The sequence below is a fragment of the Dinoponera quadriceps genome, unplaced genomic scaffold, assembly GCF_001313825.1.
Source record: "Dinoponera quadriceps isolate SergipeBrazil2010 unplaced genomic scaffold, ASM131382v1 scaffold192, whole genome shotgun sequence".
NCBI lineage: Eukaryota > Metazoa > Arthropoda > Insecta > Hymenoptera > Formicidae > Dinoponera > Dinoponera quadriceps.
The window spans coordinates 1,307,030-1,328,948 of NW_014554324.1; the positions used below are offsets into that span (position 1 = coordinate 1,307,030).

The 21,919-nt window shown below is 42.8% G+C and overlaps 1 protein-coding gene across 1 annotated transcript in view; it reads left to right on the plus strand.

Moving 5' to 3' along the window:
* The window catches only part of LOC106746935 (dystrophin), a 156,483-nt gene that overhangs the window by 31,661 nt on the left and 102,903 nt on the right, over positions 1–21,919 (plus strand). The window contains exons 3-4 of the mRNA XM_014624093.1: positions 7,056–7,179; positions 19,338–19,501. Coding sequence (XP_014479579.1) covers positions 7,056–7,179; positions 19,338–19,501 — 288 coding nt within the window. The remainder of the gene's footprint in view (positions 1–7,055; positions 7,180–19,337; positions 19,502–21,919) is intronic.

The following is a 21,919-nucleotide window of genomic DNA, read 5'->3' on the forward strand; positions in this document are numbered from 1 at the left end:
TATATATATATATATATATATATATATATCGTCGAAAGTACACCGGTTAATGTAAATCGATTATACGTGGGTCCAGTTAAACGAGTCTCTGCTAATTAATAAATCCCTACCTTCATGCATATGCATCGCTTTTCTAAATAATTCCGCGAATATCCTAAACATATCAGCGAGACCGGCCCACCTCCTCGCGATCCTCCGTGTAAGTGTGCGTGCGCGAAAATCCGGCATGCTCGCCTCGAACGATATTAATAACACGTTGTTAATTCCATTAGCGTTTGACATGGGAGACACGGGAACGTCCTTCTCAGACAGTTATCGACCGAGCCGCCGCTCGTTATCAATAAGCGCGTCTGGTCTTTATCCAAGTCTTTTGTAATTAAACCCGCCTCAGTGGATTATAGAGCCGCTTTATCGGAGAACAAGCGACGGATATAATAATAAAAGTTATCGCTCGAGGGCGACTTGTGCCGCCGACATTCACGGAGTTATCGAGCCGTCTCTCGCTACCGGGAATTATTTTAATAACTAGAAGGGAATGAATGTGGTATTCATTAGCTCTCGTGTGGGAATCTCAAGATAAGCCCCTCCCTCTCTCTCTCTCTCTCTCTTTCTCATTGGGCGCGATAGTATCTCAAAGGAATCTTAAGATTAAACCAATTGTAGGAAACTAATAATGCGGAGATGAGCAACGTACGCGACACCGGTTGATGATCAAGCAGTGTCTCGCGCCAAATGCACGGCACTTTGTATGTTCATACCTTCATCTGTTCGTATTTTTTTATGTTTATATGTCCACAAGCGTGCTTTCTCCTTTCCTTCAATACATGATCACAGTTACCTTCGAGGTACATATGCCTAATATCATTTTACGATAGATCGTCGATTATAATAATTAATTAGAAGATGGTTAATTATAATTAGCTAATACAGAATATTAGAAGTAGAAATATAATTGGCTATATGCAACATGACACTTCCTTCGTGTAATCACGCATTTACTTGTATGCGTTAAAATAATCGCCACGAGTATTAAATTCAATTCACAGTATTGGAGAATATCAGAGTTTACTTTTAGAAAGTGTTCACTCGGCGGAAAGACTGAAATTTACAACCGCTGGGATTCTCCGACGGCAAAGTAGTGTTACATGATTCTAGTAAATATTTACCTCTTAAATATTTCGAACCATTTCACACTCGCGTCCGGTAATTCATTTACAAATTAAAGTATTACCGCGTACAAATAAATATTTACTGCGAGCTATTAAAATACATTTAATTTGGCAGAAATATTATTTAATTTAATAAGCTGAAAAACAGGTGCATTATATTCACTTGATTCTAGCGCTCTTTTTTTTTCCTTTTTTTTTTCTGCGCATCTACAAACCTACACAGTTGTGCACCTACACGAGCGCGCAGGCGTGGTTTATTTTATCGGAAATACTCGGCGAGACCAGATTGTTATCGTTACGAGATATTTCACGGGATAACGCTCAACACTTTTCGCGCGCGCGTTCTCGCACACACAACGTGTATACCTGCAGATAAATTCCAATTACGTCAGTCGCATTCAATTTAGTATGACGCATGCAATTACGAACGCGGGGCCCGGCCGTCGACTAATAAAATGCGCCGAGCGCTTTCGCACTCGGAAGTTGAAAATAATCTGCGATACGTGGGATACAAAAACGCGAGGCATCGGGAAAACCGCGTCGCGTCGAGGGCCGCGTAATTAGAAGACCGTTTATTGCGTCCGCGCAATCGGAATGAAAGCCGATCGCAGTTAGTCGCCGGTTGCAACGCCGGTGTAACGAGCGCGATCTCTCTTACGTCCTAAAAATTCTATTTCGCCGGCTGGCAGCGGATCGATCCTAGTCGCGTAAATGGTCGCGCCTGTTGTAAACGTCGCGCCGTTTACCGGCGCGCCTGCGCGCCACGCACCTGCGTGCGGTACCCCAGGCGCGCGCCTTTCGCGCCGGCTGTCTCGTTCGCGCGCGAAATACACGGCAGATAAATCAAAACCCGGCGGTATCGATCCGCGCCCGATGTGAATTCCGCGACGATGCGCGCGTGCATTTTTTAACGGCACGCGCCTCGTCTCCCCATCGTTTCCTCGACGGCGACGGCGGTGCACCTGCCGCGCGAACGATTGATATTTTCGCCCGGTCGTGGTGCACGGGGACGATCGCGTCCAGAAGTTATTTTTGGGGGAAGCACTTTGGCGCACCCGAGTGTCAACCCCGCGGAATTTATGTCGGTGTGTTTCTTTCGGATCGGACCTTTCGCCGCGTTGTCATTCCCATTGTTTATGGAGAGAGAGAGAGAGAGAGAGAGAAGGGGAAAAGAGGTCCGTTGGTGTTCGCAGCTCGTGAAATATTTAACGTTACCCTGACGGATAATAATATCGATTGCCACGGGATTCGGCCATGTGGATGGCTCGTAAATAAAGGATAACGCGCTCTCCCATCAGATAGAAATTGCTCTGGAGTATTGATGAGCGCGCGACTCCGTGATATTGCTTCGGAGCTGCTTACCGGCCTTCGTTCGACGCTCGGCGTTCAAATTCCTCCGTCTTGCTTACAGGAGCGCACAGTTTCATCGTACCGACGTTTTTCATTCCTTCGCCTTCGCCGGGGTCACATGTTTGAGAGGGAGAGAGAGAGAGCTTCCTTTCTCGCCACGGAGAGCTGCGTATAACGAAATTGTTTCCGAGCATTTGATCTCCTCGGCACGATAACAGCGCGACCGAGCACATTGGCGGCGGTTAAACGCTGAAGATTCCCAGTGTCGGATGTCTCGTACATTATCGAGATACGCATCGACGCGTTATTGCCGCGCACACCTCGTAATTAACCTCTCGTAATGATAACCGCGTTGATAAGGGGACCGTCTTGGCGGCGATCTAATTGGATGAATAGCTCTCCGGCCGTTCCAATTTCTTCATCAACCTCTCGACCGCCGGTTAGACGCGCGTCAATTTCCAGTGCGAAGCGCGCGACCGGTGGACGATTGGCTCCCTCGTCGCTCCGATCTGTCTGTGATTTGTCCATCGACGACGATAACAGAGTCCTGGGCATAAATTGAGAAGCGCAACGGCGGAAGCCGGTCTTCAAATTAGCTGTCGGAATCACACGAGCTAGGCGCCATTTTCTTTATCCACCGCGGCTGCAAATGCACATTCGGGTGTGTTATTTTAGTCGAGGTTTCTCTCACGCATCTCTCGTCGCTTTAAATCACGTCATTTAACACGATTGGATTGTTAATTTACATTTTAACACGATTAGATACTTTAAATGAATAAAATGGCAGAAATATATAAAAAAATGTGTAAAAAGAGATCCAGCCAGATGTGTCGTCTTTAAATGTTTATGCATGTAAAAATAACACACTTGGACTCGCAGTGTATGATGTATGCCGGTAAGTTATATTTTTTTTTTATATATTTTCGGTATGTTTGATAAAATGCTTTCTTAATTGTGCCGAGTTATAAAAAGAACAAGCGCAAATTGCAGGGAGAGTATTTTTACTTGGATTAATAATTGAGGTTGATACATTCACTATCGTATATATGCCTCACTTTTCATCTAGGTCATTTCATGTTTTTCATTACTTGAATATAACTTTTTATAAAATATATAATCATGTATCGATGCCGAAATGCCATGCATATTGCAATTATCACGCCGTGGGACGCAAGCAATCCACGCGTCGTTTTTTTAGAATTTAGATGTTTTTTTACTAAATTTAACTCCGTAAGTCAATTCGACAAAGTTGCTGTAAAACTGACGTTGACAAAGTTGATACAATGTTAACGGGAAATTCTATCATAAAAATAGTTTTATTTTGCAACGATCGTGAGAACAAATATCGCATTTGACACGATTCTTTCAACCCACTTTTCTCCTTTACTTACATCTTCCTCCTTTCATTTCTCGCTTGCTTTAAACATCGGGGCCACGACATATAGAAAAACTTAATTAAAATTTAAACCTCATGAAATTGACAAATCACAATCGATTATTCTCCTTACGGTCAAAGAATAATCGACTGTGACTGATCAACTTTCTTACTGCTCGAATCTTATTTCTCATGGTTTTCTGTGTGTCACAGACCTATCGTCGTCATGCAAACAAAAATGGCGGAATTTCGATGCATCGAATTCAGTTACGCTTCTTTATTTATATCTACGATTCCAAATGATCGTCTCCCGATCTTCGATCGATCGATCGTACGGGGCTCATGATCTACGCGCGATCCGGTAATCCGTTCTCCTCGCGATCGCGGAGAGCCTCGGAAGAGAAATCTGTGCGATGGGAATTACGAGAGGGGAAAAAAAGGAGAGATAAAGGATAAACGCGATGAGAATTCTATCACTCACCGCGCCGCGGCGCGCCATCATTCTTCGAAATGAGAAGCGGGCGGAGAAAATAACGAAGAAAAATGTAAGAATGATTAATGGCCGGGTACATCGCCGAGATCTGTTCCGTAGCGCACAATTGGGCCAATTTATTTAACAATAGATTTAATGCGGCGCATCAATTTATTTTCTGGCAGGTTAAATTCTCCCGACGATTTTCCACGTAAATTTCCGATTACTGCTAAACAAGTGGCGATGAATGGCCGTTTAAATCACGATGGCTCTTTATACGTTGCCTCCCCCCCCCCCCNACGCAATGCGAATTAAACGTATGTACGATTACTAAACGATTGTTAAATCGGAAGCGCCGATGTAACAGAAACTTTTGTTTATTCAACGGCGGCGTCATTTTCTCCCCCATTGTCTCTTCCCCTTCCCCCTCCCTCCCGTTTACAAAAGCACGACGTAAATCCGCGCTTCTGAAGAGATATGTGACGTTACTCCTATAAAAAAACAGTTTTTTTCGGCCGACGATGACACAAAGGCCACCGCCGGCTGTCCGTGTGTGTGTGTGCGCGCGTCTGCGGCTCGCGTGGCGAAACACTAAAAAAAATTACGCGACTCGATATCGAGTCCGGATTGAAAAAATAACAGGCGACGTCACTTAATCTGTTTCGCGTGTGTGTCGGGTGTAACTGCGAAAATTGCTGTACTTTTATACCCCCGGAGGTGACGTTTGCTTCCGTTCGCGAGCGCCGCGCGGCGATCCCTTTAAATCCTTCAGTCGGGCGACAGTTAAAAGCGCTCTTTTTCGCTTTCCGCTCGCGATGAATTTTCTTCTCCGAGCGGTACGGGAAAGAGAAAACAGAAAAAGAAGAGGGTAGGAGAGGAAGAAAAAAGGAGGAGAAGGGTGAAACAGAAAGAGGGTAGACGCAACTGGGCGAACACGCTATCCGGGTGGTCTCTCGACGCGTAGAAAAAAGCCCGCGGCGTCTTCCCCGCAGCGAACCCTTAACCCCGCGAACGAAGAGATAATCTCGTTAACTAGAAGGCGCGCAATATCGCAAGAGTGCCTTTTTATCCACTCGACTTTTCCTCGTTGACTGCGGCGGGCTAGTTTTCAGCCCCTCCCTCCCTCCGGTGTAACGCTTCGTCAAACGCAATTACGGATGCACAGGCCGACGTTCCTCCGCGTCCGTGACGCGTCCGACGACATCCGCGGCCGTAATGCGATATCCCGCCGCTCCGTCTCTTATTTATCGTCGCAGTATTTTTCGTACTCGGAGATTGAAGAGGGGTAGCACGCTTTTCGCCCGTTTCTCTCCTCGATTTAATTTCACTTCGGTGTGTAAGGAGTCAGTCGCAAAGTTCGGCCCGATTCTTGATCGACGGTGTCGTGTTAATATAAGGCAGAGAACGATGCTGATGGTGTCCGCTGTCAATACGTCGGCGAGGCATCACGGATTAACGATGACGTCCACTTGATTGATGGACGATCTCTGTCGAATGCGATTAAGTGAAATTTCACCCAAGAATCGAACTTTTCAACCGACCCGGTATACTCGATACGAAAGGTGATATTGTTCTCTTTGGTATTTTTAGATTTCTATCCGGTATTCTTTCTCCCTCTCTGAAGAAGGTTGTAGGATGAAATGTGTTCGATAAGAATTCAATGAGACTTCCACGTATACACTGAAATATTATTTAACTGTTCGTACGATTGGAAAAAGATTGACCAATCGAGAGCTGAAATATTTACAATTAAAATTGATATTCTTCACACGTGTCACTGAAGATTATCGTGCTATTTTTATTTTAACATCTAAACTAAAAGTAAGATTTTTTTATGAAAAACTACTACGACATTAATGACAAGTATATACACAAGTATGTGCAATTTGAAAATTATTGACCATTTCGTTTTGAAAATACAGCAGTGTAAAGTTTATAATTTACGGTACTCGAAATATATGTGTGTATGTGTGTGCGTGTGTTTAAACACTTATACACCTCTTCTTTTATCCGTGTGTCTTTATTAAATCAATTGATGCATAAATTTAGCATTAATAAGAAAAACGAAAGCAATAATTTCATATTTGTAGTGTTGTGCATATATATTTATCTCAATTTCGTTACGAATTATTATTACACACATTTATTATACATACACTTATTATCGCGAAATAAATTTATTTTAGTGAAATAAATACATAAAAACATAATTTCGCTCGATAACTACCGAATTTATGAGTGGCCTCTCTTGTTACACCGCTAAAAATACGAAACTGAGTCTCCTCAATTATAAAATAAAACATTACCGATACTCTACGACAATCGGGCATTAATAACGATAGATAATGACTATATTTGGAAATTGACCTAGAGACATCCAGATTTTATAGATGTTTAGCCACACGTGATATCTTGAAATTGATTTTCTATGACACAGTTTCCAAATAACGTCGCGACTGCCGTGACAACATCGATTGCGTATGCGACGTCGTCTACGTTCGCGAGCTACTCCACTTATCACAGTAGACGGGCGAATTTAGTCGGGCGTGATCTCTTAAAGCCTCTTCCCCCTTCGACGAAGAGTCGAACGCCAAGAGTAAACCTGGCACTGCACCAGACACCGAGATGCGTCCTTCTCTCTTCCTCTTACCTTTATTTTTGTTTCACGATTTACGCGTCTCCTTTGCAGGACGACCATCGTGGCTTCAGGAGGCAGCTGGAGGACAAACGGCCGGTCGTGGAAAACAATTTGCTGAGCGGCCGCCAGTACATCGCCAATGAGCCCCCGTTGTCGGACACTTCGGACTCCGAAGGTACGTCAATTGTGAATGACGTATAAATTGTGAATCGTGAATTCTTATATTCGGGATATCGCGGCCAACGGCTAATGCCGGCAAATAACGCGACGCATTTTCCCTTCTTCCTTCACCTTCTCGCGAAATGTATTTAAAAGTGGCAATATTGCATTTTGTATACAATCGTATTGTATTTTATAATTACATTGTATGTTGAAAACATTTTTATCGCGATAGAAAGCAGCGGTTAAGAGTTCACGATGCGCAATAGACGAAGTTTCGAGCGAAGTGCTTTGGAAATGTGAAAAATGAAGGGAAACACGAGAATAAACGTGTGATATTTCACGAGGAATGTGGCTACTCGCGCACGTTGATACGATTTTCTTCAATTTTCTCGCGGCCGCTCCTTCGCGCCGGCGTTTTCAAACATTGAAGACTCCTTTCAACTCTGACCCCGCGAAATCGCTCGAGAGGGCTCCGAAATTTATGTAATATAGCTCACCGCGCTCTTGCATGAACGAACATCTCGCGAGAAAGAACAAAGAAAGTCAGCCAAGTGCATTCGTCGTTAGTTCCGTGAAACCAGTTCATAACGCGAGACTGAGTTCGCCGATAGTGCAGCTCAGTAATTAAGAGCAGCATAGTGCACCTTTCAATCCGCTCTTTTTTTCTTTCGGTCTTCTTCTCGCGCTTGTAATTTTTCATACCAATTACCGGCGAGAAGAAAAAACCTCGAGCACCCCGGCCTATCTCGTCAGCCTATCGGTTTGGAAGAGAGCACAGGATTTTCCCTCCCTTTGTTTCTCCCGCCGTCTGATTTAATTAACGAGTTGTTGTTGCCGGCATTGTCCCTCTGCCAGAGCACGGTCAGTGACGTTATTTCGAACCCGCCAAGAGGCACTTATCGAGCCGCAATATTCGAAATTAATTCTCACGTCTCTTCCGTCTGTGCCGCGGAAAGTTTTTGATTCCAGATAACGCGACGGAAAAAAAGTATCAAGTATTGATCCAAGCGCGAGGGGAAGTTTTTTTTCTCCCCTTTCCTTTTTACCGAACTATCGGCGGAGTATTTTGTTTAAATTAGCAAAATCTCCTGCGAATCGTGCAGACGGTCGATTCGGTCGTGATATGAGAAAAATTTTATTAGACTTTCCTCTTTTTCTTCGCAAAACTTTAATAATTCGCGCCTTTTCTCTCTCTCTCTCTCTCTCTGTCGAGTTCGTGAATTTTTGTGCCGGTTAAATTCCGGCGCCGCGGCGAGAACCTAAGAATAACCACCGATTGTGCTCGTACTGAGATTTTCAGAAAGAGCAAGATTCCGAGAAATATTTCGCGTCTCTCTCTCTCTCTCTCTCTCTTTCTCAGTCATTCTGTCTTTCTCTCTCCCTGCCTCTCTATCTTTCCCTCTGTTCTTTTTTCTCTCTTGATTCTGCGGCCTAACCCACGGGACCAGACCGCCAGCCCAGAAACGAGCTTCATTCTTTATCGTCGTTCCCTTTTCAAGCGCGGCAAGGGCAAGGAACGTGTAACTGCGACGTCCTGAATATTTCATTTACGTAATCCGGTCAAGCCGAAAGCGCGAATATTAAGAAAGCGGGCGGCGGATGAAAACGACGCGAAATGCGAGATTCATGTTTATTTACTTTCGGGATTTACGGCGAGAAATAATTCTCCGCAGATCAACCATGAGCTTCGGGAAAAAACAATAAGGCGCAGCCTCTCGGTATAAAATACGGAGAAAAAATACACCATGTCGCGCATATTGGTTAAATAAAATTTCACTCTTATGTGGTAGACTCCTTTAATTATTTAATGGTTGCTCAAAAGCGTCTGTTAACACGTTATACGAGAAAATGTTTATATTCTGCCGAAGACACGCGAATCCAAGTGTGTGATGAGTATATGCTTATGTGTGTAAAATTAGATAATTATGTGTGTGATTAAAAATCACGCATCTTTCCGCATAAAAAAATTAATTTAAACGTTTAAACGTGTAATTTCGTGTAATTTCAGATATCTCATCGTATATAATGCGGTAGATACATAATGCAAAACGTGTAAAAATGAAGAAGGATGAAGAAGTAAATATGTGCTTTCAATTAATATATACGTATAAAAAGTGCGTGCATATATAAGACAATTTCGCACCTTTTAGTATTTCTTACGCGCGAATTTTACATGTAATCATGAGGAATTGCATATTAGATAAGGGAAACAATTTTTAGCGTTTTTTGATAAAAGGTTGAATAAAATCTGATTATTATTTATTTAATTTTTAATGTTCTCTGCAAATCACCGATTATTTTCCAAATAATTATAATTCCACAAATATTATGTAAATTTGCAATACAAGTTTATTATACAAGTTTATTATACATTTGGAAAAGAGCTATGTTTTATCCTTAAAATTCAATACGTTCATATTTAGTTAATGGTGCACATCTTTTGTTAAAAAGAAATGAAAGAAGATAAGGAGGTATTAAATGCTTACATGTAAATTATACATTTTAAATGCGTAATTTAATATGTAAGCGTGTAAACGTATTTAATTGTGTAAAATAACACAAATAAGACATGTAACAAAATAACACGCGCAAAAATGCGTAAAAAGTGACTACGCTACTTTACACACGTAAGTTTATAAGAATTACACACTTGGCTTTGCAGTGTATGTTTTATATCATAGAAAAAATTTACTTTCAACCTTACCGTTAACTTTTCTCGACCGCAACTTTTATTTTCACAATTCATATTACGGGGCGATGCCTTACACGATGTAATGTATATATGGTATCTCTTATATAACAGCCGTGAACCATTCCCTTTCTCGTATCGCATCGTATTGTACCGTAATATCATTTCAAGTATTCGACTCGAAGATAAAACTTCCAGCGGGCGATGTTAACGCAACTTTATCGGGAACCGATATGAAAGGTTTCTCGAACCAGTTACAAGTGTGTACACTTTCCACTTTTCGCTCTCTGTGTCGGCAGTTCCGAAAGTTGTGAAGTTTAGACGAGATGTTTTATTCATGTTGCGTCGTCCCTGATTGAACACGGGAACGCTTTATTCGGTAGAAAAAAAAAGGAATACGAAGAAAGGCACTAAATAATACATCAAGATAAATCCGATCCCTTCGAGTTGTTCGAGACTACAGACGCGCGAAGAAAAAATACAAATTTCGAAGCTTATTTCCAGATTCTTCCCCTCTATCTCTCTCTCTCTCTCTCTCTCTCTCTCGTTCCATGCTCTCCTTACCGATCTGTGATCAGCCGTTCTCCAACGGACAATTAACACAATTTACTCGCGACTTCCCGTGCGTAAAAATTTCCCACCACTCTCGTAATTGTTCTATTCGATTTCCGCGAGGAAACACCCTCACGACCGTCCGCGCTCACGCTATGTCAGCTGGAAAAAAATTCCTTCAGCAAGGTAAACGTAACTCCGTCGCGAACCACGTGGGGTTCCCAATCGAGTTACAAGTATCGTGGTACATCGGTACTGATGGAAGATGGGAGTTTTCGAAGAGACGTCCCTGCGGAGTGCTGGAAACTTGTTGGTAGGACCCGCCCGAGTCCCGGGGGGAAAGACGACGCGGTCTAGCTTCTCTCTCTTCTAGCTCTCGCTGTTACTTGCGTAACCAGTCGACGAAATAGTTATTATTCAATGGCCCGTTGTGTGCCGAACGAGACGGTTACGTCGATTATTAACAAGTTCCCTTTCTCCCGGAATAATCGGGACGTTACCGACTCTACGTAACTTTCCTCGTGTTTCTATCGATTATGTTGGAATGGTTATATTTAATTGCTTGTGAAAAGCGCACGTACGAAAGCGCAATTGGGCTTTCATTACAGTCTTTCAATATTTCCCGACAACACAAATATTGCAGCGACAATATTATTTTTATTCTTTTATTCATGCGTTATTGTTACTTCATTATTACCGTGCGTGCGAATCGCTCCTTAATTTTGGTTTAATCCTCTCGCTACTGGGGAAACACGCACACACGTATACGTGTCCGCAAAATAATTCAGAATCTATTGGTTTTATATTAATTAAAATTTTATGTCGTTAATGACCGTTGCCAATATTTTCAGCATCAGTTTTCAATGAAATCCGCTACTGAAAGACAGTATGTTATGATTTTTATCATTAAATGAAGAAATTAATTAAATAATTCCTCGCAAATTACCATCGAAATCGTTGAAAGATATATTCAGATGCGAGAGGATTAAAAATATTTCTCGATACGATTCGGATGTAAACACGCGACGTATCGACTTCCGCGAGCAATAGTGATTATCGTTCTCGTCGGAATAGAATATCTCGCGCAGCCGGCGCCAAATATCGAGCCGGCGAGCAACCGACAATAATTTAAGTAATTTCTGATGAAAAGTTCATTAGTCTCCATCAAAATGCGATTTAATTACCTTTGGAACGTATTTGCGCAAGCTCGTTTGTCGATGCTATTGTCTGTATGATAGATAGTGACAGATTCAATGCGAGCTAGTGTACGTGGGCGCGTGTATGTACGTGCGCGCGCTACAATTGCCGTATTATGAGATTAATACGTAGAACTCGTAATCAATAACATCTCAATTTGAATGCGTATAATGGGCTTGTAATAAGCGAGATGTTCCAAGAAGGATCGTACGAGTTCGAGTGTCTCGAAAGAGATTTATGTATCTCCCCTCTGTACATCGATACTCTCGTGGTAAACATGCCTCTGCAATTACACGTCTCTATAAATTTGCCAGTGAATAGCAATATTGTTAAGTTGGTGCCTTTTTCTCGGAAATTTTCGCAGGAACTTTGAATACCAAAGGAAAGATAAAAAATTCTCCTTAGATATCTAAAAAGTTATCTACGCTTAGAGAACAAAGTGTAGTTGGAGTAACTATAATGTCATTATATTTTGTAGTCAGTTTTGGCCTTAATTGTACGTTTGTAACTCTTTCAAGCGAGCAAAATATAGCTAAGTGAGGATTTATATTGATCATAACAATTATATTATTCACTCGTGCAACTATATTTTATGGTTTACGCACACTAAAATAAGAATATATAAAACGTATTATGAAATATACACTTCTCAACGAAATGAAAGGATTGAAATCGGCGCTGAAAAAGCACCAAATTCGGAATCACGTTTCTTTGCGAAAAATGGCCGCGGAACGATATTCAAAAGAGCGAGTATAACCAAATATACATTTTTCACTCAGTGTAGTTTACAACATGGTTCATTTTATTCGTAAAACTGACTGATCCGTCGAAATGGGATAACTTTGTTTCCTATTTCCTTCGACAAACACGACGAGCCTTCCGCATCGACCTAATAAATCACCTCCCCCCTCCGGTATTACATCTCATACTCAGTGAGGGCCTCGCGTTCGCCGACGCAAAACACGTCGCGTCGCGCGCCGTTCATCGAACATTTGACATTGCCGTCGGAATTCCGTGAGCGAAGTATCGCGCACTCTTGAAATTACCATTATTATTTGCGACCCGCGCGAGTCTCCGCAAGTACGCGCGTTTCTCCACGCCGTGACTCGCCGTGGCAATCCGGACGTATCTCACGCGCGGTCGCAGCTATGCCACCGCGACTCGCTGTAGTTGTCATTCAGCGTACGGCTTGTAATATCCGACGTAAGATCCCGGAATAACTGTAACGATAGCTTCGCTGCGTAGAGAACGTATTTGATCCCAATACCGTGGAACGGCGACGACGACGGACGGTCTCGGCCCCGGCGAACAGGCAACCCCGGCGAGCGGCCGCGCGCGGTTTCGCTCATTCCGTAGGAAGTCACGTTTCGCGAAACGTGCGCGGCATCGGGCCGGGCCGACCGCCGTCGATAAATTTCTGACGGAATAACGCTGTAAGGCTGGATTATATAATCCCAACGTCGAGTTCGCCCGGACGGATTATTCGCGAACTTCATTCGCGACGGCGCCGGCGAATTCGTCCTCGATCGAAGAGCTGCTGGTATTTCGGGCGCGAAACTTCCTCGGCAGAGCCCGCCTTTTGTTTCCTCCCAACGCTGGAAGCCGGTGTTATTATTCCTTGCTTCGCACACACACAACTATACTTCTACACTGAGAGAAATCCCGCTAATATTATAGTAACTTCCATCTAAACTTTTTCTCAACCTGTTTAATCTATTTAATCGACAAAATAGTAGTAGCAATATCTCTTGAAGCCCCAACAGTCGCGATCTTAATTGCATCTATGTACGATTTATCGTGTGCCCAAACATTACAAATGTGACAATAAGTTTCCGGGATTTACATACGGAAAATATTTCTTTTTGCGATTTTATTTTTTCCTAAGATTTTTTAGAATAGTTTTGAAGGAAAAATAACACTTATATGCAAAGAGTTCCTAAATAAAAAAATGTCTTAAGTCTTAAAGGAATATATATGTATATTTTATCATCACTGACTATAAGAATATTACTAGAAAAATGGTTCTCCTGACTATGATTATTTCACTTATGCGAGTTATATCCGAGTAAAAATATATTTAATTGGTCTGAGTTAAAAGCTAACAGCTAGCTAATCTAACTAGCTAACTAGCTAGCAAAAGCCGACAGTCTAGATTAAATTATCTGTCGTCACTAATTCATTACTGCTGATTATTTATTAAAACGTAGGATAGGTTTTGAGATCGAACCATTGCCTATAGCTCTATCATATCAAATATGATAGAGTAGATGGCGGTTGTGTAATTTAAAATATACAATCTACTACTAAATTTATTCAGCTATTATTTAGTAACTGGGAGAAATGAATGTTATATTACCGGCTAGTAATAACATTAGATACAAATTTACCATCTCATAGTTACACAACTACGAAGTTCACTTTCTAGTTCCGTGTTAGTTAAAAATATCAAACATATTTTTTTTGTACTATAAATACTACGACTGTAATCGTATAGTGAGAGTTATATTCAGGAGAATCGTTTTTGTGATAAGTTACTATAGTTTCAATAATGATAACGTTATTGTTGCCGCCACTTTCTCGTCAGAACAATAAGAAAATATAGCTGACATCGGAAATGATTATAATTTTAGGGAGATTCGCCGTTTCTTTCTCAATGTATAAAGTAAGTTCTAGTGCTAGTGTAGCGAATTACTAACGCCACAATATAACTTGATTCCCTTCGATATCATGAAAAGAAACACTGATGGATGATCTGTATTCGTGATCGTGTACACTTTGATATACTCCGGTTGCACAGTAGTTACATTGCCGAATCGAAACCGATCGGACTATACGTCTCGCCGGGACGCGCGCGTCAATAGTCCTTCCAGAATGATAGATCGGACGGAAATAGCTGATTGGGAATCGATTTGCTTCTTCGTGATATCGGCCCGTCACAACTGGGGTTATGCACGAGGCGTAACTTAATTCTCTGTTATTAAATTCCACCAAGGAGAACAGGTATCTCCCGTTACATATCTCCCAGTCGAATCCCCGATTAAAATCTTATCCTCTCGGAAAGCGATTCCCGGCGGAATAAGTAAATCGAAGTGTCGCTGCTTGCGATATACATAAATTCCCGAGTCGTAATATTGGTTCTACGTTAATTCTGCAAATTCCATCGCACTGGGAGAACCATTGGTGAAGCTCGAATTGTAACACCACCTTTGGCTATTGTGCAGTGCCGTTAAATAAGTATGAATAATATGTGTTGAATTGTATGTTGAATAAGTTACATAATTAAATGGATGTATTTGAAAACTTTACCGACGGAATACTGATTTTTTTTCTGCAAAGTTTACGTCCGTATGATTACAAAAAATTATAAATGTTTTTATACGGTGCAAATATACACGAAGAACGCGCGAAAATGAATTGGAGCGCAAACGATTAAAACTTTCAAAGTGACATCTCTAGCCGTCGGTTAGCGTAAATATTTACCTGTAATATTTACCTGTAAATATATTTCCTCTGTTAAATGATCGATGAAAAGTCGTAAAGTTTCCGAATCCTATCTTTTACACAAGAAATAGGATATTAATCTGAGAAATAGAAGCGGTCATAAATGACTGAATACTTCTACTGTTGAAAGCTGTCAGCGAGTTCTTCTTTAAACTTCAACGTGAAAACGTCCATAATAAGCAACCATTTATAACATCAAAGGGAACATAATAGCCTGTGTAACGTAATAACATCTCGAGGTTCTTCAAACACGACTGGATTCGCGGAATTAACGCAGAACGGAAATTTCGGCTCGGGTAAGCCGGTGATACGCTAATCGCTCGGCAAACCTCGAGATTATGAGATGATGAGTAACTCACGAGTCAATTTACATCGCAAGTTATACTTGCTCGCGGCTGGCCGAACACGCGTAACTCGTGGAAAGTGAATACGTCGACGTGAGAAACGACGGATGATGCAGGAATAAGAGGGTGAGAATTTGGTATTTCCCGAATCCGAGCGTCCCACGCAGACACTTTTATTCGCAACGCTCGATAACAGCTCGGAGAATTTACGGCCCGCTCTAGGGAATCTCGGCGTTACTTCCGCGCGCACTTCCCCGCGAAATCCGTCCAGTCAGTGGCGAAGGAAGAAAGGATTAGCGGGACACGGGGAACAACGAAGGGACGGCGAGGGTTGGGAAGTCGGCGAGCGTGGGAGTTAGATAAACTAGCGGCGTACGTGCCCGGAAAGTGGAGAGCGTCAACTGTTGAATAGATGGCTCGGCGATGAAGAGCACGGTTGCCTAATTCAATTCGCTCGAAACTGTTCCCGAAGACGGTCCTTTTTCGCTCGATCTGTCTCGTTGTTTTCCGCCGTCGCGCAGCTTCCCGACGACGACGGCTTCGCCACCCCCGCCCGTCGCGTTGCATCGCGGAAGACTGCGTCTTCGACCCGTACTCCCTTTTATTCCACCTGTCGATCGCGACAGGGGAGATCGGTAACCGATAGCGCGGAAAGAAAAGCGTTAGATCGCGTGCATTTCTTATCTGGAGTAGCTCCGATCGCCCGGAGGCGCAAAATAAAAAGTCTCTCCCTCTCACTTCCTCCCCGTCTCTGTGATTTCTTTGGGCGCCGCGAGCTTTACCACCCTCGTGAGTAACAGCTTGATACAGCGAGTATCGAGACATCCGCGCGGAAAAACGATCTCGTAGGCGTCCCCGATAAATGTTATCGCACGAAGCCTTGGAAATAGCGTTGACAAGAGAAAATTGGAGTCGGCAGACGATGTGAATTTTCACGTGGGATTATTATATATATATATGCGTGTGATTTATAATTTGGAAATCACTTTACTAAGATTATCGATACGTAAAATTAAATCCGCGAGGAAGATTCCTTCTTACTTCTCTTGCCAATTAGCGGCTGCACCAGCGAGATGAAAAGGTTGACATTTTGATACTACCTTGATGCTCTTAAGGATAGTTTGTGTCTTCTGCGATGGCCTATGGACTAGTGAAAACCTATTTCGACGATACCGACACTTCTCTTTTGAACATGAACTTGAATCTTTAATTCTACACTGAGAGAAAAATATATTAAGAAATAAAAATATTTATTCGGTGGGGGTACTAATAATATACATATCTGTACTAATATATATATTTTTACACTGAAAAAACTCTTTCAAATGAGAAAAATATACACTTTCTTAAATCTGTAGCTTTTCACGAAAGCAATTGTTTATTATATTTAAATGAAAGAATTTCTACATTTAAATAAATATGTTATTGATACTCGCCGAATAAATATTTATATTTTTTTTTTCAGATTTTTTTTCTCTTTCGCTATAGATTTTTCTGTACAGATTTCGTTCTAATGCCACCTTGAACAAATTTCATGCTAAAAGATCGAAAGCGAAAATTGAAGGCGTCATCAGGATCAAAGTAAATCATAATAAAATTAAAATCGAACCTATTTTGCTTAGTTCCTGTCGTATTGTTGATACTCTTAAGAACAGTTTGCGCCTCGAAAACGTACCCGATTCGAAATTTTAATTCTACATTAAGTCTATTTAGTTTTATATTAAGTCTTCTCTCGTACTCTCTTAATGCTACAAATGGGAAGATATTTCCGTTTCCTCCATTTCAAGACTTAAAGTGGAACTAAATAGACTTAATGTAGAACCAAAATTTTGACTCGAACACTTTGACGATGCTTGTTAACTTCTCTCCTGAACTCTTAATTCTGCAGATTAAAAATGTTGATGCTACCTTGGGCGATCTATTTCCACGCTAAAACAGTGTAAAAGGGAAATTTAAGACATCAGGATCCCACAAGTAGGAATACATTATATTGTTATAATCGAAATTGAACTTATTTTGCTGTCCTAGCTCCTACTGTGTCGCGGAATTAAGGGTTTAACATTGGGTTAAAATCTCAACTTAGATGCGATTGCAAAATGACTTCTTGCTTAAAATCTTCGTGATTCATAACGACGACACTGTTAATTGTCGAACACATCGCGCGGACGACGCGATGTACCTGCGGACGTACCTGCGGCGTGCAGTTATCGCCGACGATACGACGAGCGTGCGCGTCTCGCTTTTCCGCGAGATCGTTATCCTCCAGTCGTTTCCCCAGATTGATCGACCAACGTGACGCGGAAAATAATCGCGGTCCCGGACGATGTCCCGCTCTTCGAGCGGAATCGTCCCTCCCATCTTTTAATATCATCGGCCGCCTTTATCGGGGGATTTACCGCCGGGCGTATCTCGCCGGAAACCCGTAAAAATGCCGAGGTGGCGCGCCGGATTATCGGCGTCCCTGAGTCGCAAGGAACCCTTTTATTTTTCGTCGCCCAGAGTGATAGAGAGAAAAAGTTAGAGAGAGAGAGAGGGGGGGAGAGAGAGGGAGCGAGAAAGAGACAATGCCGTTTCCCGAAGCGACGCGTAACGAAGCGTAGAAACACGGCCGACCCGACGGGAACGTTCGAGCCTATCAGCCGGGAATTAATTGTCCTATGAATCACGCATCGTATCATGCGGGACAGTTTTTATGCGCATGTTTAGCATTGATAACGGCGATGCTGTGACTGCGCCTGGTCGTTGGCTCCCTATCTACCACGTGTTATGTTGATTTACGTTCGCGTTGCCCAGCTGCTCTTCGCCGTGACTCATCCTGCGCGTCGGTGCATTTAATCGTCCGATCGTGGATTTATATATATATATATATATATCGATCGACAGGTTGCTGAGAATCGGGAAGGAGGTAGACGCGTTTTTCTTGCCGCGACTCGGCTCGCTGGTATTTTGCTTTCGTGAATGCGCGCTCGCGCGTCGTGCTGAGATCATCGATGCGCCGTTTTCGTCGTTGCGATGTTAAGACAGTAAGAGAATTCGGTTCGATTTTGTGAGTATTTCATTAGTTTCGTCGTTTCCCTGCCTCCTGCAACAGTAAACCGACGATCTTCTATGACAGAGGTGTGTACAGCTGGTGTAAAGTTAACGTCTTTTTTTCTCAACATCGCAAGATTCGACGCGAGTTCCGTTTCATCTTCAATAACTGTACAGTTCCTAATTGGTTGTAGCGATAGTTCCGACCTTTAACTATTTTTAAATAAGTTATGAATTCAATCCGGCCGCTTATTAACGTTTGTTAGTCAAAATTGTATTTGTTGTTAAGGAAAACAGGATTTACGGGTGGGAAGTTGGTCCTCCCTGTCGAGAAGTCCATTTCCGAAGCATTTTGCTTAACTTTGACTGTTGCCACTCGTTTGGTGGCTACTTTTGAAGATCACGTACAACCACGGTGATTACTTGGGTGATGAATAATTCGTTTCCACTGAATGCAATAAAGTCAAATTTCACTCCGAACTGAACGAAACTTTTTGACACCGGGAATACCGGGAATATAACCAGAGAGTTTGATACCCCTCAGGGTATCGTCTTCTCCGGGTTTGATAAAATCTAGAAAAGTTTGGACATTCCGTTTCCTGTGTATAGCGCGAATAATACAGTTTGGCCACTGAAATAATATTCGGAGAAGTTTCCTTCCGCTTCATGGTCGAAACGGTCAAAAGCTGTCTAAAAGCATCGCCGTCCGTGCGCACGGGAATACGGAAGATTCTCGTGATTAAACCAAAACCGAAACTTCGCCGATTCGTCGTAAAAAAACGTCCGATAGTTTACTCTACTTGTTTTGTTTTTCTGTCCCCCCCCCCCCCCNCCCCCCCCCCCCCGTTTTTCCAGCAGGCAGAGAATTGGACGGCGATTCCAGGGGATACAGGAGCGCCGAGGAGCAGGCGCGCGAATTGACACGGAGCATTCGCCGCGAAGTGAACAAACTTTCGGAGCAGTGGAACGCTTTAATCGAACGCAGCGATGCGTGGAAGCGGAAACTCGACGACACCGCTAACGTGAGTACCTTACTCCATTCTTACTTACACAGAAAGCCGCTTACGCCCCGGAGTGTATTCTCTGATATGAATACCAATTTTTTGCATCACGCGGGAATAAATCCCGGATTGGCCCCTGTACGTGCGGACCGAGGAGAGCTACTTTAAGCAATGATATTCGGAGCCTCCAATGTGCGCGAGAGAAAGAGGATTATCTTTTACACGGGCGCACCGAGGCGAAGTTGCGCGAGCTGTGAAACCACACGAATAATTGCGCGCAAACTTTGGAATTATGCGGGCTGAATTGCGTCATTACCGCGCGCGTTCACGTATAGGCGTGCATTGAGAGAAAAATCCTTTGGTAATTTGTATGTACGATCATATAAGTAAGAGAATTAGAGAAGAATGATTTTTCTAATACTCGTAGATTCAAAGTGATTTTACACATTCAAAACTCACACTACAAAGTAGTATTATCGAGTAAAATTATTTACCGCTGATATTCCCTTCTTTAATTTTCACAAGAATATTGCCCAACAAAACTTCGGCATAACGAAAAATCAAATGACGTTAATAACAGAATTGAACATTTTAGCTTCAATTATTGTATACAGTAGACGAAATTCATATTTTACCCAACAGAATACTATATTTTGCATCTAAGAAACATAAGTGTGTCGATTTACCATATCTATGTCAGTTTCGCTGCTTTTCCTCGAAGTGTTACTATAATGTCAATGATAATAATTTTACACGCATGTTGTTACTACTATTTTTGAAGTTTAAATAACGGAAAACATATTTGAGGCCGAAAATGGCTAATTTTAGGGACTAATTTTAGGGTTTCTCTCAGTGTACGCGCATGCGGAATAATAATTCGAGGTTAAGATAAATCGTCGTTCGGGCCAAGATTAATTAATTAATTAACGTACGGTCGTGCTTCGTTATATATTATTTTATCGCAAGACTAACGATTAGCAAAATAATTGAAGAATGGAGAAATGATTTTTTTTCTTGTTGATCATATCGGCGCTGTACACGCAGGTAAGGGTTGCTTAAAAATGCGGGACCCGTGATTTATGATACACCTCGATGGGCAGATAAGAAGGATGATGTTTGCGGATGGGCTACGAGTTTCATAAGAATTAATTGATATTTTGTTGCTGGGCGTAATACGCAAACTTAAATTAAGCGCGAAACTTAAAGTTTCCCCTGCAGCGGCGAGCGAAAACTTTGATTTATATATCCCGGGCGTTATATGCGGCGATATCGCGATAGATCACGCGGACGGATAAGTCTATATAATATTAAGTGCTGTCGAAACTTCCGAGAGCACAACGACAACTTAAATGAAAGTTCACGCTTTCTTATGAGAAAAGTTCAATTTTCCAAAAAAAAAAAAAACAAAAAAGAAGACACCGGCGATGGCGACAGATGGAAGATCCAGCCAATTTTCCGCAGACGCGCAGGCCGGCTGCGACTTTGTCTCGTTGATATTCCGCGGACGAAATTTTTATCCGCGATCGAATCCTTCATAGACGAAGAAGTGAGAAGAGATACCGGATTGACGTCATACGCGACGCACCGATAATCGTCGTTAGGTAACGGAATGTCTGGCGCCGACGCGCGAGTTTTACAAGAGGTCGGAGCACGAGGACAGTGTGTGTTCGGTGAGGCTCGATTTTTCCCCTCGTATCGCTTTATGATTGCCATTGCAATTTTCTCTATGAGAGGTTCCATTTGTCGGAACGGCTTTGCGCCCCGGGGCCGGCGACCGGGGGCCGTTTATTGGCGAGCACCGAGAAAAGACGGTTCGGAAACGAGCTGCCTCGTAGTAAAGGCGAGATCCTTAGATGCGAGCCTGACCAATCGGCGCTCGTGCCGGCGTCCGACGCCACCGAAATCTCGCAGCGCAGCTCGTCCTTTTCGATATCGGAAATGACGCTCATTTCCCGAACGTCCGTTTAATCGCGGGCTCGACTCCGTATCGCGCGATGCGTCGATCGTGCCCGGCGGAGCGTCCATAACGCACAACTATCCCGTGGAATTAGGAAAGTACATTGCTTGATATCGTGCGAGACGATAGCTCCCCCTTCCTCCTCCTCCCTCTCGCTCGCTTGGGCCGACAACAACGCTTATAAAAGGAGCACCCGGAGAATTGCGAAACTTGGAAGCCCGACCCCGCGCTAAATCAAATATTGGCGCATCGATAACTCTCTCGCTATTGTAAGTGGTCGGAAGTAAAAAAGGCAGAAGGAGGGAAAGAAAGACTTTCCGCTTTGCGCGCGAACCGGACTTCCAACTGGAGAAGAAGAAAATCCCGGCGCGTGCTCGTTTGAATTTCGACGGACCGAACCCCCTCTTTTCCGAAATTTTAATTGGCCGCACAATTATCCGGGAGGGGAATACTCGACGTCGAATAATTGGACACCTGTTTAA